This window comes from Aythya ferina (genome assembly GCF_964211825.1).
Source record: "Aythya ferina genome assembly, chromosome: 3".
In the NCBI taxonomy this organism is placed as follows: domain Eukaryota; kingdom Metazoa; phylum Chordata; class Aves; order Anseriformes; family Anatidae; genus Aythya; species Aythya ferina.
Genome location: NC_140298.1, coordinates 51,313,321 through 51,329,985, shown reverse-complemented (window position 1 = coordinate 51,329,985; position 16,665 = coordinate 51,313,321). Strand labels below are relative to the sequence as shown.

Genomic DNA, 16,665 nt, shown 5'->3' with positions numbered 1-16,665 from the left:
TTTTTCTTTGCTTTTTAAGAACGCAAAGGTACGGGATACTTGTGGGACACTTCTCCCAAGATCCTTACTTCTGATTTTCAACATAGATTCAGATCTCTTTGCTAGATGTAGGACACACAAGAGAGGGAAGAAAGCCACCAAGGGAAGAGAAGCCACTCTGGAAGCCACCAGCTGCTAAATACGGTCTGGTGTTGTACAGGAAATGATTAACCAGGGGACTGGGCCACTACCCGTAAATACAACAGAAGCAGAGGGAAACAGAGATGGCCACATCTTACAAGGCAATGAAAAAATGAGGAAATGAGACCAGAAAAAAAAAAAAAAAAAAGACCAATACTATATTTATCTCTTTTCTGATAAAAATAAGTGGGAAAAATTGGCCATACTAAAGCTTTATTTGCTGTGAGATGAAGCGATAATAATACTAATCAATTAGTGTAAGCATTCATTTCACAATATTATCGTGTCATTTGAAATTGAAGCTGGAACTGGTATACTGGGAGACAAGATCTCAAACACCTTCTGAAACGGTATCATCAGACTTGCTTTCTTTTCAGATCTCCTCAGCCATCCCAGTCCCTGCAGGTCTCATGTTGTTTTCAACACAAATTGAGAATGGAAATTGAAGTTGAAAAATGAAATTGCCATGGAGCAAAGCTGTACAATTTCATATTCTGAATAGGTAATTACTAGTCTATCTGGAAAAACAACAGACTTTCCAAATAGGGGAAAAAATTGAAATGATGAGTCAAACCCCTTGATTAGCAGCTTTTGATCTGGCCACTGGCTGCTCATCTCAAAGATCCGTAATATGCTAGCAGTTTGGTGACCTCCTATGAATACTATGTTATGTATTCACAACGCATCTGGGGCTGACACATTAAAAACCTCTACTGTCCAAGTGGATGGTTGGTTCTCCTTCAAGTCAACATGCTCAGGAGTGGGAGCACTAAAACCTACCTCTGAGTACCCAAATTGTCAAGGGCTCCATGATCTCCATGCCAGTTTCATGACAAACTTCCACTCTGAATCATTAAGCGTGACAGAAAGGAAGCTTTGGCAAGCATCCAAACATCCGTTTCTGAAGCACTAGTACTCATAAACCCTAATACAGACCTAATAATTGTGCTTCCACACTTAAAGCCAAACATCTATTTTCCACACAACAAGATCTGCTTCCCTCATTCCAGCTCTGAAGAGCAAGAGAGTAAAATAAATTTCAGACAAATTATTGCTCTCCACTTCCTATCCACCCTCCATTCTCCAAACATCCCCTAACACAGATCCTAAAACAAAGAAAAACAAATGCCTTGATATATAAACATAAGCTATGTTTGAAAATCTACTTGCCTGCTCACCAATAAAGATGGGGAAACTTCTGGTGAAAAGTCATGTGTCATCATTTTCCATGGCTTTCACTCAAAAGTTAAAAAACAAAACAAAAATAAAACAAACAAACCAGCCAACAACCAAGCTTTTAGCTTACGCTTTTGAGCCACTGCTGCATTGGTCAGATGAGGTGTTGGAGACAAGAAACTCCACTGCCCAGGGAAAGGCAGCGGTGGCTGAGACAGCAGCGGGGTACTCGAGCCTGGTGCTCCCTTTCACCTTAATGGCAACGTGCTATGACTGACCTGTCTGAAAATAACTGATCCTACTTGTATTACACATCTATCACAAGCTGTAATGATCTGGAAGCAGCTCTTGCCCCTTAACGATTAGAGAGGAGATAACTAGCTGAGGGTAGATACCTAACTCAGGAGATAAAGTCTGGCGCATGAGTCCTAAAGCAAGACACAAACAGGCACACAATTCTCATGCATTTCAAAATGAGTCTCATCCCTTTCATGCCCCCATGGTTCGAATGATCAGGTTCTGGACCCTTGTAAGCCCTGGATCCTGATCCCACTACTCCAGAAGTAAAACAACGCAGAGCAGTGAGCATGGGGACCTCCCTCAAGCACCCAATCCTTCATGAAAGACAAACAAATTTGAAATGGCTGCAAACATGTCCTTAAAAATTATCTGTCCTGAGTAACAACGTGGTAGTTTATTTTCTTGAGTGTGTTCACCAAAGTCAGATGAACAGAGAAAGCAGCTATTCGCTCCGCTGGCTGTGCTTCATAACACCATTAAAACACAGGGCTTCCTTTCACAGCGCTGCAATTTGGAACAGCACTTGCAGGGGGTCAGCAGCAGGTGCACAGTCACAACTTCCAAAAAAAGGATAAACAGACTTTTTTTTTTTTAAATCTTGGATTGGAAGAAAAAAAAAAAAGTGAATTCTTACATCTCATCTACAAACCTTGTCTTTGCTTACAGAAACAGCTACAAAACCAAAATAGCTACTGGAAACTCTTCTTGAATGAGTTACTGGAGTCAGAAGTTAACATGTAAGTACTTCCCCTCAAAGCTAAGACAACCCAGGAAGAAGGGCTCTGTTCCTCTTAGGTGCCCCAAATTTATGTCTGAAAAAAAAAAAAAAAAAAAAAAAAAAAAAAAAAAAAAAGCTAATATTATAAAAATACCACTCAAGCAGTTCCAGTAATTTCAGTTTCTTGCTACCCACAGAAGAGATTAGAAACTCTCTTTTGTGACTAATATATATATTAAATGACACAATCATAAGAAGAGGTAGGAGAAAGATTCAATTACTATCTGGAAACAAGGGATAGAACAGCATACCATAAAAAAAGAGAGAGAAAGGAAAAAAAAAAAAAAAAAGTGATGTTCTTTTTCTTTTTACTCCTTCAGGCTTTTGTGCCAGAACTGTCCTAGGACCAAAGCTGACCTGTTCAACTATTTTACAGAGCGTTCCCACCAAAAATCAAAGCTCTACATTGTACTTCTATCCTATGTTCCAGAAATTTTGACAAGCTAGACCTGCACTTAAGTAACAAATGAAAAAACTCCACTTACTGTCACTGATGATTCTGACATGTGCTACTGACTTCAGAATAGTTTTCAGAATAGTTTTATCAGGAATCAGTGTGGTAGAGCTAGCATAGATGTTAATCTCAAACCATTTAACTTTTTTTTTTTTTTTTTAATTTTTAAATAGCCTTTATCCTTCCCACAATGCACTATGTGTTGAAGCTTTTGTACGAGTTACTGTTGTTACAGTCTGCTTTCCAACATCCTTTAATGCTTATCATTTTTTGCCAAGCCCTAAGCAAAAGCAATTTTCTTCCTCCTTAATTTCATATGAAAATAGAAGAACTACTCCATCAATCACCTTTTTTCTTCCTGTGACAGCCACCATTCTTTTGGCTGAGCATTCCCTGACAGAGCACAAAATGCTTGCCATTCACTGGAAGTGAATGATGCTTCACGAAAATGTGGTTTTACTTTTGTTTTTGCAAATGAAGTCTATGCAGCACAAACGGAAACAAGAAGTACGCGATCTGACTGCATTCCCTTGGGCATGAAGTCTTTGCTATGAAGACGTACGTGCAGAACTGTTAGAAACTGATGCCCTTTGATGAGACCGTGGCTATCAATTATAACAATAACTCCTAAAGTAAAACTGCACAGAGACTGTGTTAATGAACAGTAGCAATACCCTTAATAGGAATAAAGTAGCTGGACTGCTGACTGCCTCAGCCTACATGGGATCTCCCTTCCAACACTCTGCCTGCCTTAACACTTTCATAAATGGCCAAAATCACAAGTATCTTTCTTCTTTAAGTATTTCTATGCCTACCATCACTGTATGGAGAATATAATATTCTATTACATGTTTATCTTCTTTATGTCCTTTGGGCAAAAGGGATTAAAATAAGATGGAATTAATGTACAACTTGTTCAAAGTCATATGAACTCTGTCACAGACAAGAACTGAAGCCTTCCCCACTCCCCCAAGTCAAACTCTAGCATCCCATTTACCCAGTGGACTCATCTTCTCACAGGTGTATATACCTAGGTCTGTATCATATAATCTCAAGTTAGAAATATATGTGTATATATATAAATTTTGAAAAAAGTTGTAATAATATTCCCTCTCATCAGGAACTGAATTAATCTTTTCAAGGTCACAGGCAAAGCTGCCAAGATGAAGCAGAAAAATGTACACAGCTGCACATACACAATACCTGATTGCCATGCTGACTTTTGACTTGGTAAAGCAGAAAATGTACCTCTGAATGAATATCATCCAATTTTCCAAATATATTTAGAATATCAGCATCACACTTTCAGGCAAGTTTAAACACTTTTGCTATATGAAGTGTTTCATGGCCAAGCAGGATAACGTTCTGTGATTCTGTGGTAACATAGTGCAGTGACCACTTCATCTTTCTGAAAGGAAAAGGCTTGAGTCAGTCATAAAAAAAGGGGACATTCCGTATCTGCTTAGAGTATTCCTTGACAGCATCATGTGTTAGCTACAGCTCTGTTGATCTTACAACTGGACAAGTGGTGAATGATGAGCAAGTCTTGCAGCCTTTTAACAAGTTTATTGGAGATGAGGCACATCTTTTATATTCCAAAATAGCTTGCTTATAGCATGAGGATTTAGCAACATATATTGAAGTCCAAACACCTCAAAAGAAAATATGTACCACATTCTCCATAGCAAAATTAGGAAGTCCAAAGAGAACAGAAAAGTCAGTGAGGAAAGATACAGCTACAGACTTGTCATTTTGGTTCAGAATCTTTCTTTTCAAGGCTTTAAGAAGCAACTTCGAAGCTGACATTTCAGTTCCTTGTAATGTTAATGAATTTTAACATGTCATAAATTTCAAGTGTAATGTATTCTTAAACAGTCCACTGAAAAGCCAGACAAAAATCAAAATGCTTAAAAGTACAGAAGAGCTCTTTTGAGAACACCACATGTTCTTGAAATGATGAGGGGAAAAAAAATGTCAATAGGAACATAACCAGGGCCTTGTTAAAAGCATATTCATTTAAGAAGCAGATACTGTGTATCACCATATTGACTTCATCCATAGTGGAGGCTATCTTTCCTTGAATGTATTTTTCCTACTCACACATCTGACAGGTCTTCAAAACCAGCAAGTTTGTGGAAAACAATATTGATGATCCAAGTGCAAAACAAAACTGGATGAGCCAACTTTTTGGCCATTAAGAAACAAAAAAAAAAAAAAAAAAAAAAAAAAAACACACACACACAAAAAAAAAAAAAAAAACAACAACAAAAAAAACACCCAACGATAAAATAACATGCTGTCTACCTAAAACGGAGCATGCTAGGTGCTTTCACTCTTAGGAAAGCTTGCCCTGAAAAACACCAGAAAAAAATACAAAAGAAAAAATCAACAGCCACACTGTACTGAAATAAAACCAATTCATACTACCTCAATGAAAATTCTTCACTTTGCATTTAGTTTAAAATAGTTTGAAGATTTCTGCTACAGCTTCCCCTGAAAGATTTCTTTCTGCTGCCTCCACCTGACAGAATTATGGCTGGATTCTCCCATGCGTCCAAAATAAACAGTCACCCTTGTTGTGACAACTTTAAGCCTACGGAGCACATCTCCTGGCCAAAACACTTGAGAGCTTCCAGCGGAATGAAGAGTGAGAGTGGGGAGCAATTTAGAGCCTGTTTCAGCACAACTGGCCACTTCAGTCTTTTGTCTTGCATAGGAAGCACAGCGCAGGCAATTTCCACATGCAATCAAACCCCTGACATCAAGCAGTGCACTTGTTGGCAGTCTCCCGGGGAGTTCAACAGGGGAAATGATTTAATTGACACGAACAACAACAACAACTTCACACTGCAAATACTGAAGATCAAAAGATTTATTTTTTTTTTATTGGCCATTAGAGGGTTGCTAGCAGCCCTTGGAAATACCCGTTTCTGTGTTTTGAAGCACGTCTTTATCACAAGCCAAAGCAGGAAAGACTACAGCAACGTAAAGCCACTGCTGTTCCAAGGGAAAGGGGTCCCCAGTGCCTTCCCCAGATGCCACGGGTCTGCCCAAGATTTATGAGCTCTGTCCTACACATCTTGCAGAAGATCCTCCTCACTTCCTCCAAGTGCTGGAGCTGTGTTTTGGTTAGCGAGCCAGGGTTACCTTGGCAGAAGCAACAAGCAAGATCTCATAGATGTTGTGTAAATCCCAATACTCCAGTGCATTACTGAAAAGCCTGGCAGCTTTTAAGCTTTCTTATTTTTTGAAGCTCATAGATGGTCCAGGACTGATACGTGCCCCCACACAGCAAATTTAAGCCCACTGGCAACAGGCATGCTTTTATGAAGTATCTTCCCCAGATTCTTTAGAAATAGCTGACCAATACCCGTGCCCCCACAGATTACATGCTGCAAACCAGTGCTCTACATCTATCCTGATGGCCTGACTACAGTGTGAAACTTGAGCCCTGTTCTTGTGAACCACAGCCAGAACGGACAGCGGAAACCAACAGCATTCCACAGACCTTTATTCCTATTAGATCTATTATGAGCTTGAATTCGGAACAGGATTAAAAAAAAAAAAAAAAAAAAAAGCACAGCCTCATATCTACAGGTCTCCTCCCATTTTCCCCATATGACCCTTCCAGAGCTCTGCAAAAGAGAAGAGATGGCAACGCAAAGTGGAAATACTGAATAGAGCTACTTTCTCCCCCTACAAGACACCACAACATTTTTCCAACTGATTCTCCCCGATTAGTAGAGCAAGCAAACAAAAAAGGAGACAAATACGGACAAAACACCAGAGAATCTGGTCCAGGAGGAAAAATAGTTACTAGTAGTCTGAATGTTCTAAAAATACAGTCATCTGCCCCCCCAAACCTGTCCCCTGCCTCACCAAAGGAAAGTTGAGAGAATTAGCAAATCTTCACACTTGACTCCTTTGAAAACAAACTTATTCCTCCTCCACAGAGTATGCTGCAGGCCTAAGAACTAAATGAAAGCTGTTCAGCCTCGCAGTTCTCTCACCACCTAGATTTCCTTTAAAGCACACACCTGCCCAACACAGGTGTGATTTCCATCCTGATTGCCATTGAAGTCTTGTGCTGTTACTTGTGAACTTTCTTTCAAGTTCTGAAGTAAAAAAAAACATCCAAGCATTCCTTCCAGAGTATCATAACTAACCAGGAACAACACACTGAAACCTGAAATGCAAATAAAAAAGCAAAGCCGGACAAGACGGCCCCCCTCACGCTATGGAGGCCACAGAGTAATTAAACTGAGAAATAAGTTTTCCCTTTGGTCTAGTGCCTCTCGGTTCTTGTAGCTATAAATGCAATAAGGGCGGCTGCAAAATTCACACACTGGAAACATGGTTTTCAAACTAGCTGTCTGCCTGATTGGGGATTTAAATTTTCACACCATAAACTGTGGCTTGGAAGGACTGGAAGGAAAGAGTTGCTTGTTCACTGGATCTGTGGCTTCAGGGGAAAGAAAAAGTTTGATTTTCTTTAACGTCATGAGACTTGACTAGTCAAGCTGTTTTACAAAGCACCATGCACATATGTATGGCTTTGGTCATTAGCACGGCCAGGTGTCCACTGCCTATTCCTCCAAACACTTGTCAGTCCCCTGGAAGGCAACAAGACTACCTGGTTACAAAAAAGTGTTCACAATTTGCAAACCTTACCAGTTGGACAAATCAAGGAGTATGGCACTGTTCTTGGAAAATGTACACTAGATATATAAAAACTCTTTAACAATGTCATCCATAGGGTGACAGCCCAAATGGCACTGTACACCAGCAAGGGTAAAATACCTGTAGAAAATACCATTCAAACAAGCACATTTACGTTGAGGCAGAACACGCTCCATTCACCAGCAGTGGTGCAGTTTGCTTGTTGGGTACCAGGGCTCAGTCCACAAGGACCCTGCTTCAGACCCAGGCACCAGCCTGCTGCAGGGCGTGAGGCAAGTCCTCATCCTCAATGTCCCAGCTGACCTGTGCACAAGGAGGAAACTCCTAGGCTAACAAGTGCAGAAGTTTGCTAATGGTGAGATATGAATAGATCTGTCCACTTTCCTCCTGAGGGAAGCCAACATTAAAAATAAAATAAAAAAAAAAAGTGACCACACAACAAAAACAACCACCCCCGTTTTCAAAGAACACCGCACTCCTTCCCCAGGAGCTCATCACGTTTAGGCGCGTACAACAAAGGCTCCTTGGCACCTGCTGAGCACCTCACAAAAACAATCACCACCCATTCACCCAGATCCAGCGTCTTCCAAGCTTTTAATCTCCAGGCCTCAGAAGACTTTCCAGCAGAGACAGCTACCGGCTATGGTGGTTCAAGCATCCGAACCCAGTTTTATTTCCTGGATCCCTCAAGAGCAGTCAAAAGGCCATAAAATGAGATACTGTCTAACCCCGTGTACCTCTATCTATTCCCTATTCTCTATTCACACCAGCCAAGCAAGACTCATCCTTAGTGAAGATTAAAATTAAAAAATTGGCATGAACTTTGCTTTGAAACAGAGATATCTGTACTTGATCCAATTAAGAAGTCAATCAGTTGTAAGCAAAACCTGCTTCCGCCTTGGTGGAAAACTTGTCCTTCAGTGGAGGAATATCTTAATAACTAACATTACACGAAGAAAAAGAGTCAGTAAAATCCAATTGGCAATACTTTGGCAAAGGCAATATGCTGGTGCATTTGTGAAGTAACGTTCAAAGAGTTTCTTCTTCTGTTCTCACTTGAATTTTCATTGACCTTTTTCTCCAGCTACAGTAGACTCAGACTATGAACTGGACAGGATTTCTGTCCACCTGGTCCTCTCCCCCACCCCACAAAACAGGGACAACTCGAAGTGGGCTGCTCGGAACCTTGTCCAGCTGAGCTCTGAGTGCCTGCAAGGACGGCCGGACCTCCCTGGGTAGCCTGTTCTGACATCTGACCACCCTCGTGTTGAAATTTCTTTCCCTAACATCTCATTGGCACTTCCCTTGCTGCAACTTTGTCTGTTGCCTCTTGTCCCACTGCTGCGTGCCTTCCAGAAGAGCCCGGCTTTGTCCTCTTATCTTTTAACTGAGGATACGGGATAGCTTTCCTTTAAAGAAAAGTAACACACGTACACGCACTGAGATGTGCTCCTAGGATGTTCACAAAACACATACGCACGCATACAGCTTTCAGCTTGTTTTTCTGAGCCACAAGTACTGCGCTCTACTTTGCAACCTAGTGCTGCTGTCTCTGAGGGGTTGCCCTTTTGCAGTGCTTAATGCTGACAGCTTGCCTTCGCAGCCACGAGGAGCTAAGGTGGTAAAAGCCGGTACCGAAACGGCTCCGCAGCAACCTCCCCGTGAGGCGAAGCCCTCCGTTCCCCTTCCCCGTGCGGTTCAGCCCCGCCGCGGCGCGGCACTTGCACAACGCACTCCCCCCAGCTCCTCCGCGGGGCAGGGAAGCAGCCTCCAGCGGGGCAGACACGGAGGGCACCGCAACCCAAATCGCTGCGGGGCTGCGGCTCTGCCCCCGGGGGGGAAGCGACGCGGGGCGCCCCATCCCATCCCATCCCACCCCATCCCCGAGGCGCAACAAGTCCCCGGCGCGCCCGCCCGCGCTTACCCAGATAGTGCCGCAGGTCCAGCAGAAAGTGCGGGGGCCCCCCGTTGAGCTGGTAGAAGAGGGAGCCCAGGCAGAAGAGCAGCAGGGCGGCCATGCAGAAGCCGTAGTCGCGCAGCGAGAGGAAGGGCAGCAGCGACAGCGGCCGCCGCCGCCTCCAGCCCCCGCCCGGGCCCGGGCCCCCTCCGGCCGCCGCCGCCGCCGCGGGGGGCCGGGTGTCCGGGCAGCCCCCGGCGCCGCCGTGCTGCTGCTGCTGCTTCTTCTTCATCCTCCTCCCCTCGGCCGCCACCGGCTCACGCAGCCCGCCGGGGAAGGCGCATCCTCCATCCGCCTGCTCGGCTCCGGCTGCCCGCGGCGGGGAAAGTTGCCGGCGGCTCAGGGCGCCCGTCCCATGCCCATCGCCCGCCGCCCCCGGCAGAACCCGGCGCGGCGGCTAAGGGGAGGGGAAGGAGGTGGCCACCATCCCGCTCCCGGGGCTGCTCTCCTCCTCCTCCTCCTCCTCCTCCTGCTGCTGCTGCCGCCGCCGCCGAAGCTCCGCTCGGCCTCTCACCCCGGTGTCGAGTTACAGCCGCCGCTCCGCCGCCGAGCCCTGCGCGCCGCCCGGCCCCCGCCCCGGCCCCGCCGCCCCCGGCACGGCCCCCGCCGCCCGCCCACCCCTGCCCGGCCCGGCCCGGCCCGGCCCCGGTCCCCGCCGTTGCCTCCCCGCGAGCGACCCCTGCGGGCGCCGTCGGGCGCCGCCTCCACGGGCCCGGCACATCCCGAGGCACCTGACCCGGGCGCTCCTGGCTCGGGCGGGGGTCGCGGGGCTGCCCCCTCGCCCCCACGGCCGAGCTGAGGCGAGGGGAGCGCCCCTCTCGCTGCCTTGCGACGGGCCCCGGGGATCACGAAAGCCCAGCGTGACTCCCGACCGCACGTGGCTCGCAGTGTGATCCCTCACGACTTGTGGTCGTGCCCGCAAAGCTGCTTCACACAACAAGGGTGAAGGGTTCTCGCTTCGTGCTGGGCTGTTTAATGCCATCACCCTCTTCATACATCTCCTTTGAGACTGTTCGTGTCCCCAGGCACCGTCTGCAGCTGCAATGCATTTCGGTGCATCCCGTGGCCACACTGCCACCACTACAATGGAGGGAGGAGGCCTGGTACGGCGTTGCCAGTCCACAGTCTCATTTTATAGACCTGGCTAGAAGGGTAGGGCTTCCAGCCCTTCACGCGATCCCCCGAGAGCCTTCTTTTGTTTTTAGCCAACAGCAAGTTCTGTCCTCTGTGGTTTGGGAGAAAAGTAGGAAATCATGACCCAAGTGCAACTCGCCAGGTCAGAAACCAAAATGCAATCACCCTTTTCCTTTTTAGGCTTAAAAAAATGCATCCTGATTGAGGGGGGCTGACTCATAATCCTTTAGCACTCGCAGCTGCAAATTCTGCTCAGTAGGCTGGATTCAGGCGTTTTTGCCACTGACACTGAAAGGCACGTGTAAATGCCTGAATCCCACCTACCTTACTGGCTTAGATTTGTTGCTGGTTTCCAGCAGTAAAGGGCATCTGCTGAAACAGGGAAATGAACCTTAGTGGTGTGGACAGGACCATAGAGCCAGAACCTGAAAATAAACAACTAGTGAGCAATCCCCTTGGATTCATTGATAAACAATATCCCCATAGTGGCTGAAAGATCAGACCTTAGAGGATTTGGAGAGGAAACTATTTGGTTTAGTTACAGTCTATGGCATCACTGCACAGATCCTTCAAAATCCACACAAAACCCAAACAAAAACAAAGTTAGGAACAATGACACCTCACTTCTGAGAAGGAGAAAACAAAAATGATAAAATATAAAACAGTTCCACTTCAGGCTAGTGCTCAAGCATCAAAATTGACATAAAAGGTCAGTCTTTAGGACTGTAGATTGCTTTAAACAGAAATCCCCAGTAATATTCAGCAGATACAGTCCTAAGTATATTTGCATGGTTAGACTACCACTTAGTGATTCTCGTGAATGTCAGTTTGAAACAAAGTGTGAGGGGCTTACTTAACCTGCTCTGCTGCCTTGGATGTCTTGCATTATTTTATATTGCTTTGAACACTTAAATTGTCTACCAGACAGTTTGCAACAACCACACTGCAGATTCATTTCGCAGTGCTAGTTACTGTTGCAAATGAGAAACCGGTAAGCATTTACATTGAACGTTTGAGAAAAATGGATGCTTTGACAAGAAGACAGACAACATCTGTAAGGTGAATCAATAAATCTTTATTTTTCTAGTTGCAAAGAATGTCTTTGATCTCTAGGAAGAGATTGTGGAAAAAAAAAAATAAAAATGGAAAGCAAATCTATCATTGGGAAGAGAGCGCTTTATTAAGATCACTCTTTCCATCGACAGGTAAAAAAATTCTCTTAAGAGGAAGAAGAGAAATCATTATTCCTTTCATATGTATGAACTATCACACCTCTGTTATTCTATCAATTAAAATGCCTAAAATTAAAGTAGGACAACAAGTAGGAAAAATAAATATTGTTTACTTTGTTATAGCTTGATGTAGTGTAACTGTCTCCCTATTTTTAATTCCCCTGTTACTTATCGACTTTAACAAAAATGTATGATTATGCATGCACAGCGTAAAGCAATTAAAACATATATATATATATCCTTAGCAGGATTTTTGCATTCAAACACACACACGCAGAAGAATGAAAACCCACATTAAAGGAAAGATACGGTTGAAAAGCCAAGTGTCAACATTAAGAAAATCCAAAGGTAAAATTTTTCAGACAAACTTGTTTTAACTTGTAGAGGATTTGAGTTGCAATTCAGCCTTTAATTGTGTGATTATATTGTTTGCTCCCAGGACTGCTGCCTTGTATGGTGTCTGCGACAGTCACTGATCATTGAACACGCAGATTTTCGGTTTATTTTTAATCTCTTTGTTCAACATATGTCCTCAGGCTTTGTTTAAAGCTATCTAAATCCTGCCTGTAATATGGAATTATTAATGTCGTAATAGGCTTTTCCACAGTGTTCATTGTTACAGTACCTTGAGCATACAAGGAATGTTTCTGAATTACTTTCATGCAATGCAGCTAATATCACCATTTCACTAATTGTACAAATGGGACACAGAGATTAATGTTAAACATGTCTATTAATTTTGGTTGCCAGGCTTGAGATGACAGGGTTTGCCTTAGCGAAATACTTAGTGTTATGAAGCATTTTGTACGTTGACAGCATAGCTCCCATGGACTTTAGGCACAGCTATGAATGATAACGACTTCTACAAATCAGAGCCCAGGCTCTCAGACTGAACACTAGGCATAAAACGACCACTCAGTGGCCACGCAGTTCAAGCAATCTGCTCAATGCCATATAGGAGTGCTGTGGTGCTAGCAGGCACACCACCGATAACTTTCAGAGCAGTATTTCAGATAACTTTCAGACTGCAGCAGTCTTCATGCTCCTTGCCTGTCTTGACCTTGTCCTGCTCCTTTTTTTCCTCCTCTCCTAGACCCAGTCTCAGCTCCAGGATCTTTGTCCAAGTGTGTTCCCTTCCATGACCTCAGCCAGAGTAGGTCCAGCTTTTTGCTCAGCTTTGCTCCAGCTGAATCCCTCTCCTGGCTGTGATGGTTCCAGCAAGAAGGATACTGTGAGCTCAGGGGTGGCTCCCTGGGGCTGGAGGAGGATGCTCAGAACAATCAAAGGAGCAGAGAATATCGCTGCCAACAATTCCCAGTTGGGTCTACCTCAGTGCTACACTAGAGACTGCTGAGCAAACTCATAACCCCCACTGAGAAATTAGCTCAGTGAGCGAGATGAGCACAAGGAGGTTGTATGTCAGCAGGACACACGTCTGCACTTGGCAAAGGTCCTGGTTTAGGTGCCAGTAGCCCAGTGGCCTCATCTGTCCAGCTTGTCAGGTCAGCTGCTTGCCAGCCCAGGGATGACAACGCACCCACAGAGCTGCTTGCTCATGGCTCCAAGCCCAGCACACTGCTCAGTTGCTTGGGAATGGCTGCGCCAGGCTGCTGGGGGCTATAGCTCCGCTCTGCTGAGCGCACACAGCCCGAGGTCACATTGAGATCTGTAGCCTTCCATTGGAAGAGCAGAAACCACACGTCTAAAAGTAAACACTGATGTTCCAAGGAGTGGAGGCATTGTAGTTTCTCATTTTTGCAGCAGTAGGATTTTGATTCTAACATAAGCAAAACATCCTTCACTTATTCTGACATCTGAATATTTTTTGTTGTTGTTGAAATTTTCTAGATAAATTCTCCAAATTCCCCAGCTGGGGTACGCCATAATAGGCAGTTTGCAAAGGTGTAAGCAACTCGAAAGGGATAAGGTAGAACCCAGGCCCTGTTTTTTGTAAGAGAGCAAAGACAGGAATTTTAGATGCAAGGCTACACTGAGTAAAGGCTCACTGGTTTATGGGAATAACCTAATGTAATATCATCTGAGAAGCACCCATGAAAGATTGCAGCTTGAGATTCCTCCAGCACTTTCTGTCCGATTTGGAAAGGGTTGAAAGCATTACAGGGTAATTGATGACAGCCGTGCAGGCTTTATTTTACTTTATTCAGCAACAGTCGATAATTTGATGGAGATGAAATAAGGGTTCACCATGGCTTTTAATTTCATGCACACAAAATGCTTGCAAATTTCATCTTCCTTGACTGAACTAGGATTGTAGGTCTGTGCTGGCTAGTTGTATTAATTCTGTCCTTTGTGGAAGGTTCAGAAATACATTTCTGGGAAAAATATGATAGTAACTGTCTGAAGGTAGGTACATGAGCCACATCCTATAGCTCATACATCAAACAGGTACAACCTAGTGACACTCTGACAATGCAGGGTCATTCCAGAAAAGGTATTTAGAATTTTTAATTAAAATGCCATTTGAAAGTATATGAACATGGTCTATCAACATCACTTGGAGAGTAATAGAACTTATCAAAATGAATTCATATTAATCCCTTGACATTGCTGGCTCTCCCCAGCAAAGTGCTACTCACAGGGTTGTCCTTATTCCTGATTACAATGGTGTTGTTTAATTTTATCTGAAATCAAAATGGCTAACAGGAGTTAAACCAAGACCCTTTCTTTTTTTTCAGCAGTATGCATATTATTGAGAAGCAGCAATGAAAGCAGAAGGCACAAGACAGTGTTTTATAATGTATAGTCTTAATGATCAATTTTTCCCCCATCATAAATGCCCACTCATAACAGCCCAACTGAATTCACTTTGACTTTGTGTCCTCTTTGTATTGATTTCCCAATAGTAATCTAAGTCTTGCATTTATCTCAGGAAACTGACAGCAGAAAAGCAGAAGTTCCCATGTGTAAACAAGAGTTTTCTCACAGCACACCCGCTAAAAGCCACGCTTGTTTAGACAGTTAACAGAAAAGCACCATGCGATGTACTGGACAGATTTAGACATGTAAAGACTGAGACCGTCACATGGGGAAAATACAGCACTGGTGCTAATGAGGCACCAAATAAAACAGATAGCGAGACACGTCTGAATCCAGGAATTGTACAGAGTATGCTGGCACCACCAGGCTATCTCTAAAGTAGCCAGTGGATGTGTGCAGCACCACACAGGGCTATGCCATGGTAATAACAGGGAGCAGCAGGGCCAGGCCAGTGCAGCGCTCACAGCAGAATTAATGAGGGAGGGCAGAAAGCCATCCTGGCACCGCCTCACCTCCTCCTGTCCCAGAGTGATTCCACAGCTCCCTGCAGTGCACTGCAGTCTGTATCACAAGGAAAAACATTGTGGGAAGTAAGCTGATCCACTGAGAGGTGTGTTGATGCTGCAGCTGGGAATGTTATGGGACAGTGAAACAGGCTGTCATACATCTAGCATAGCCTATAGGAAACCTCAATCCACATCCCTGAAAACACCCCCTAAAAATACCTTTACTCATGTTCTACTAATAGTAACACCACTACTCTCTTATCAAATAAGGCATCCCTATGAACCAGGTCTCTCTGTTCCTACAGGAAAGAGAGACCATTCCTTACAAGTGAATGCCTTTGGCCTCAGACAAGAGGGAGAACTAAACTTTGTGTTTTCTTGTCCTGCGTTAGTTCTCTAACAGCAGAAAAAATAGGATGTTTCTCTGTGGCATCTAGTCTGGAAGAGGTGTACCAGGGACGCCCATGGGATGGTCCCTCCAGGTGCTATCAGTGCATAAGCAACAGAGCTGCTATTCCTGAAGGATGCTGCTTCAGCTCCTGGTAGGCAGGTGCTGTAAGCTGATGCAGATCTCTGTGTGGCAGAGGCACCCTCAGACCCCAGGACTGACAGCACTTGCCAGTTAAGGAGCAGGGGATCTAATCCACAGGTGACCGCTTCTAGGCCAGCCACTCAGGGAAGGCTCCTGATGAGATTTTCAAAAGCAGAGGTCTGAATAACTAGGGGTCTAAATCCCTCGTTAAATTTGGCCCTGTGTATTTTCAGCTCATCTCAGGCATTATATAGAATCATAGAATATCCCGAGTTGGAAGGGACCCGCAAGGATCATTGAGTCCAACTCCTGGCTCCACACAGGTCTACCCAAAAATTCAGACCATGTGACTAACAGCACAGTCCAAATGCTTCTTGAATTCTGACAGGCTTGGTGCAGTGACTGCGTCCCTGGGGAGCCTGTTCCAGTGCACAACCACCCTCTCAGTGAAGAACCTCTTCCTGACATCCAGCCTGAACCTCTCCTCTTGCAGCTTGACTCCATTCCCTCGGGTCCTATCGCTGGTCACTAAATAGGTCAGCACCTACCTCTCCACTCCCCCTCGCAAGGAAGATGTAGACCACAATGAGGTCTCCCCTCAGCCTCCTCTCCTCCAGGCTGAACAGGCCTTCACCTCTAGGCCCTTTGCCATTTTAGTAGCCCTCCTCTGGACACTCCAACAGTTTCATGTCCTTCTTGTACTGTGGAGCCCAGAACTGCACACAGTACTCGAGATGAGGCCGCACCAGTGCAGAGTAGAGTGGGACAATCACTTCCCTCGACCAATTAGCAATTCACAAGCTGGAAGTTACCTTATTGAATTATTCATATGCATATTTCATCTAATCAAAGTATTTCAGAAAAGCTGTTTGTTCACACATCAAAAAGCCAGCAAATGTCAAGCTCTGTCATGAATCCTTCGCTTGGTAAAGTGGTATTCACTAAAAAATTAAAAAAA

General features: G+C 44.6%; 1 protein-coding gene across 4 annotated transcripts in view; it reads right to left on the bottom strand.

The window, feature by feature from the left end:
* UST (uronyl 2-sulfotransferase) overlaps positions 1-10,066 on the bottom strand; it is a gene marked incomplete at its 3' end in the record, with an annotated part of 164,748 nt that extends 154,682 nt beyond the window's left edge. For 3 of the 4 annotated variants that reach the window (XM_084512782.1, XM_084512783.1, XM_084512784.1), the window contains exon 1: positions 9,493-9,998. In XM_084512782.1, coding sequence (XP_084368908.1) covers positions 9,493-9,757 — 265 coding nt within the window. In that variant the 5' untranslated portion in view covers positions 9,758-9,998. Of the gene's footprint in view, positions 1-9,492 lie in introns of all 4 variants that reach the window. The other variant, XM_084512785.1, reaches the window with a different exon arrangement.
* Positions 10,067-16,665: the final 6,599 nt, after the last annotated feature.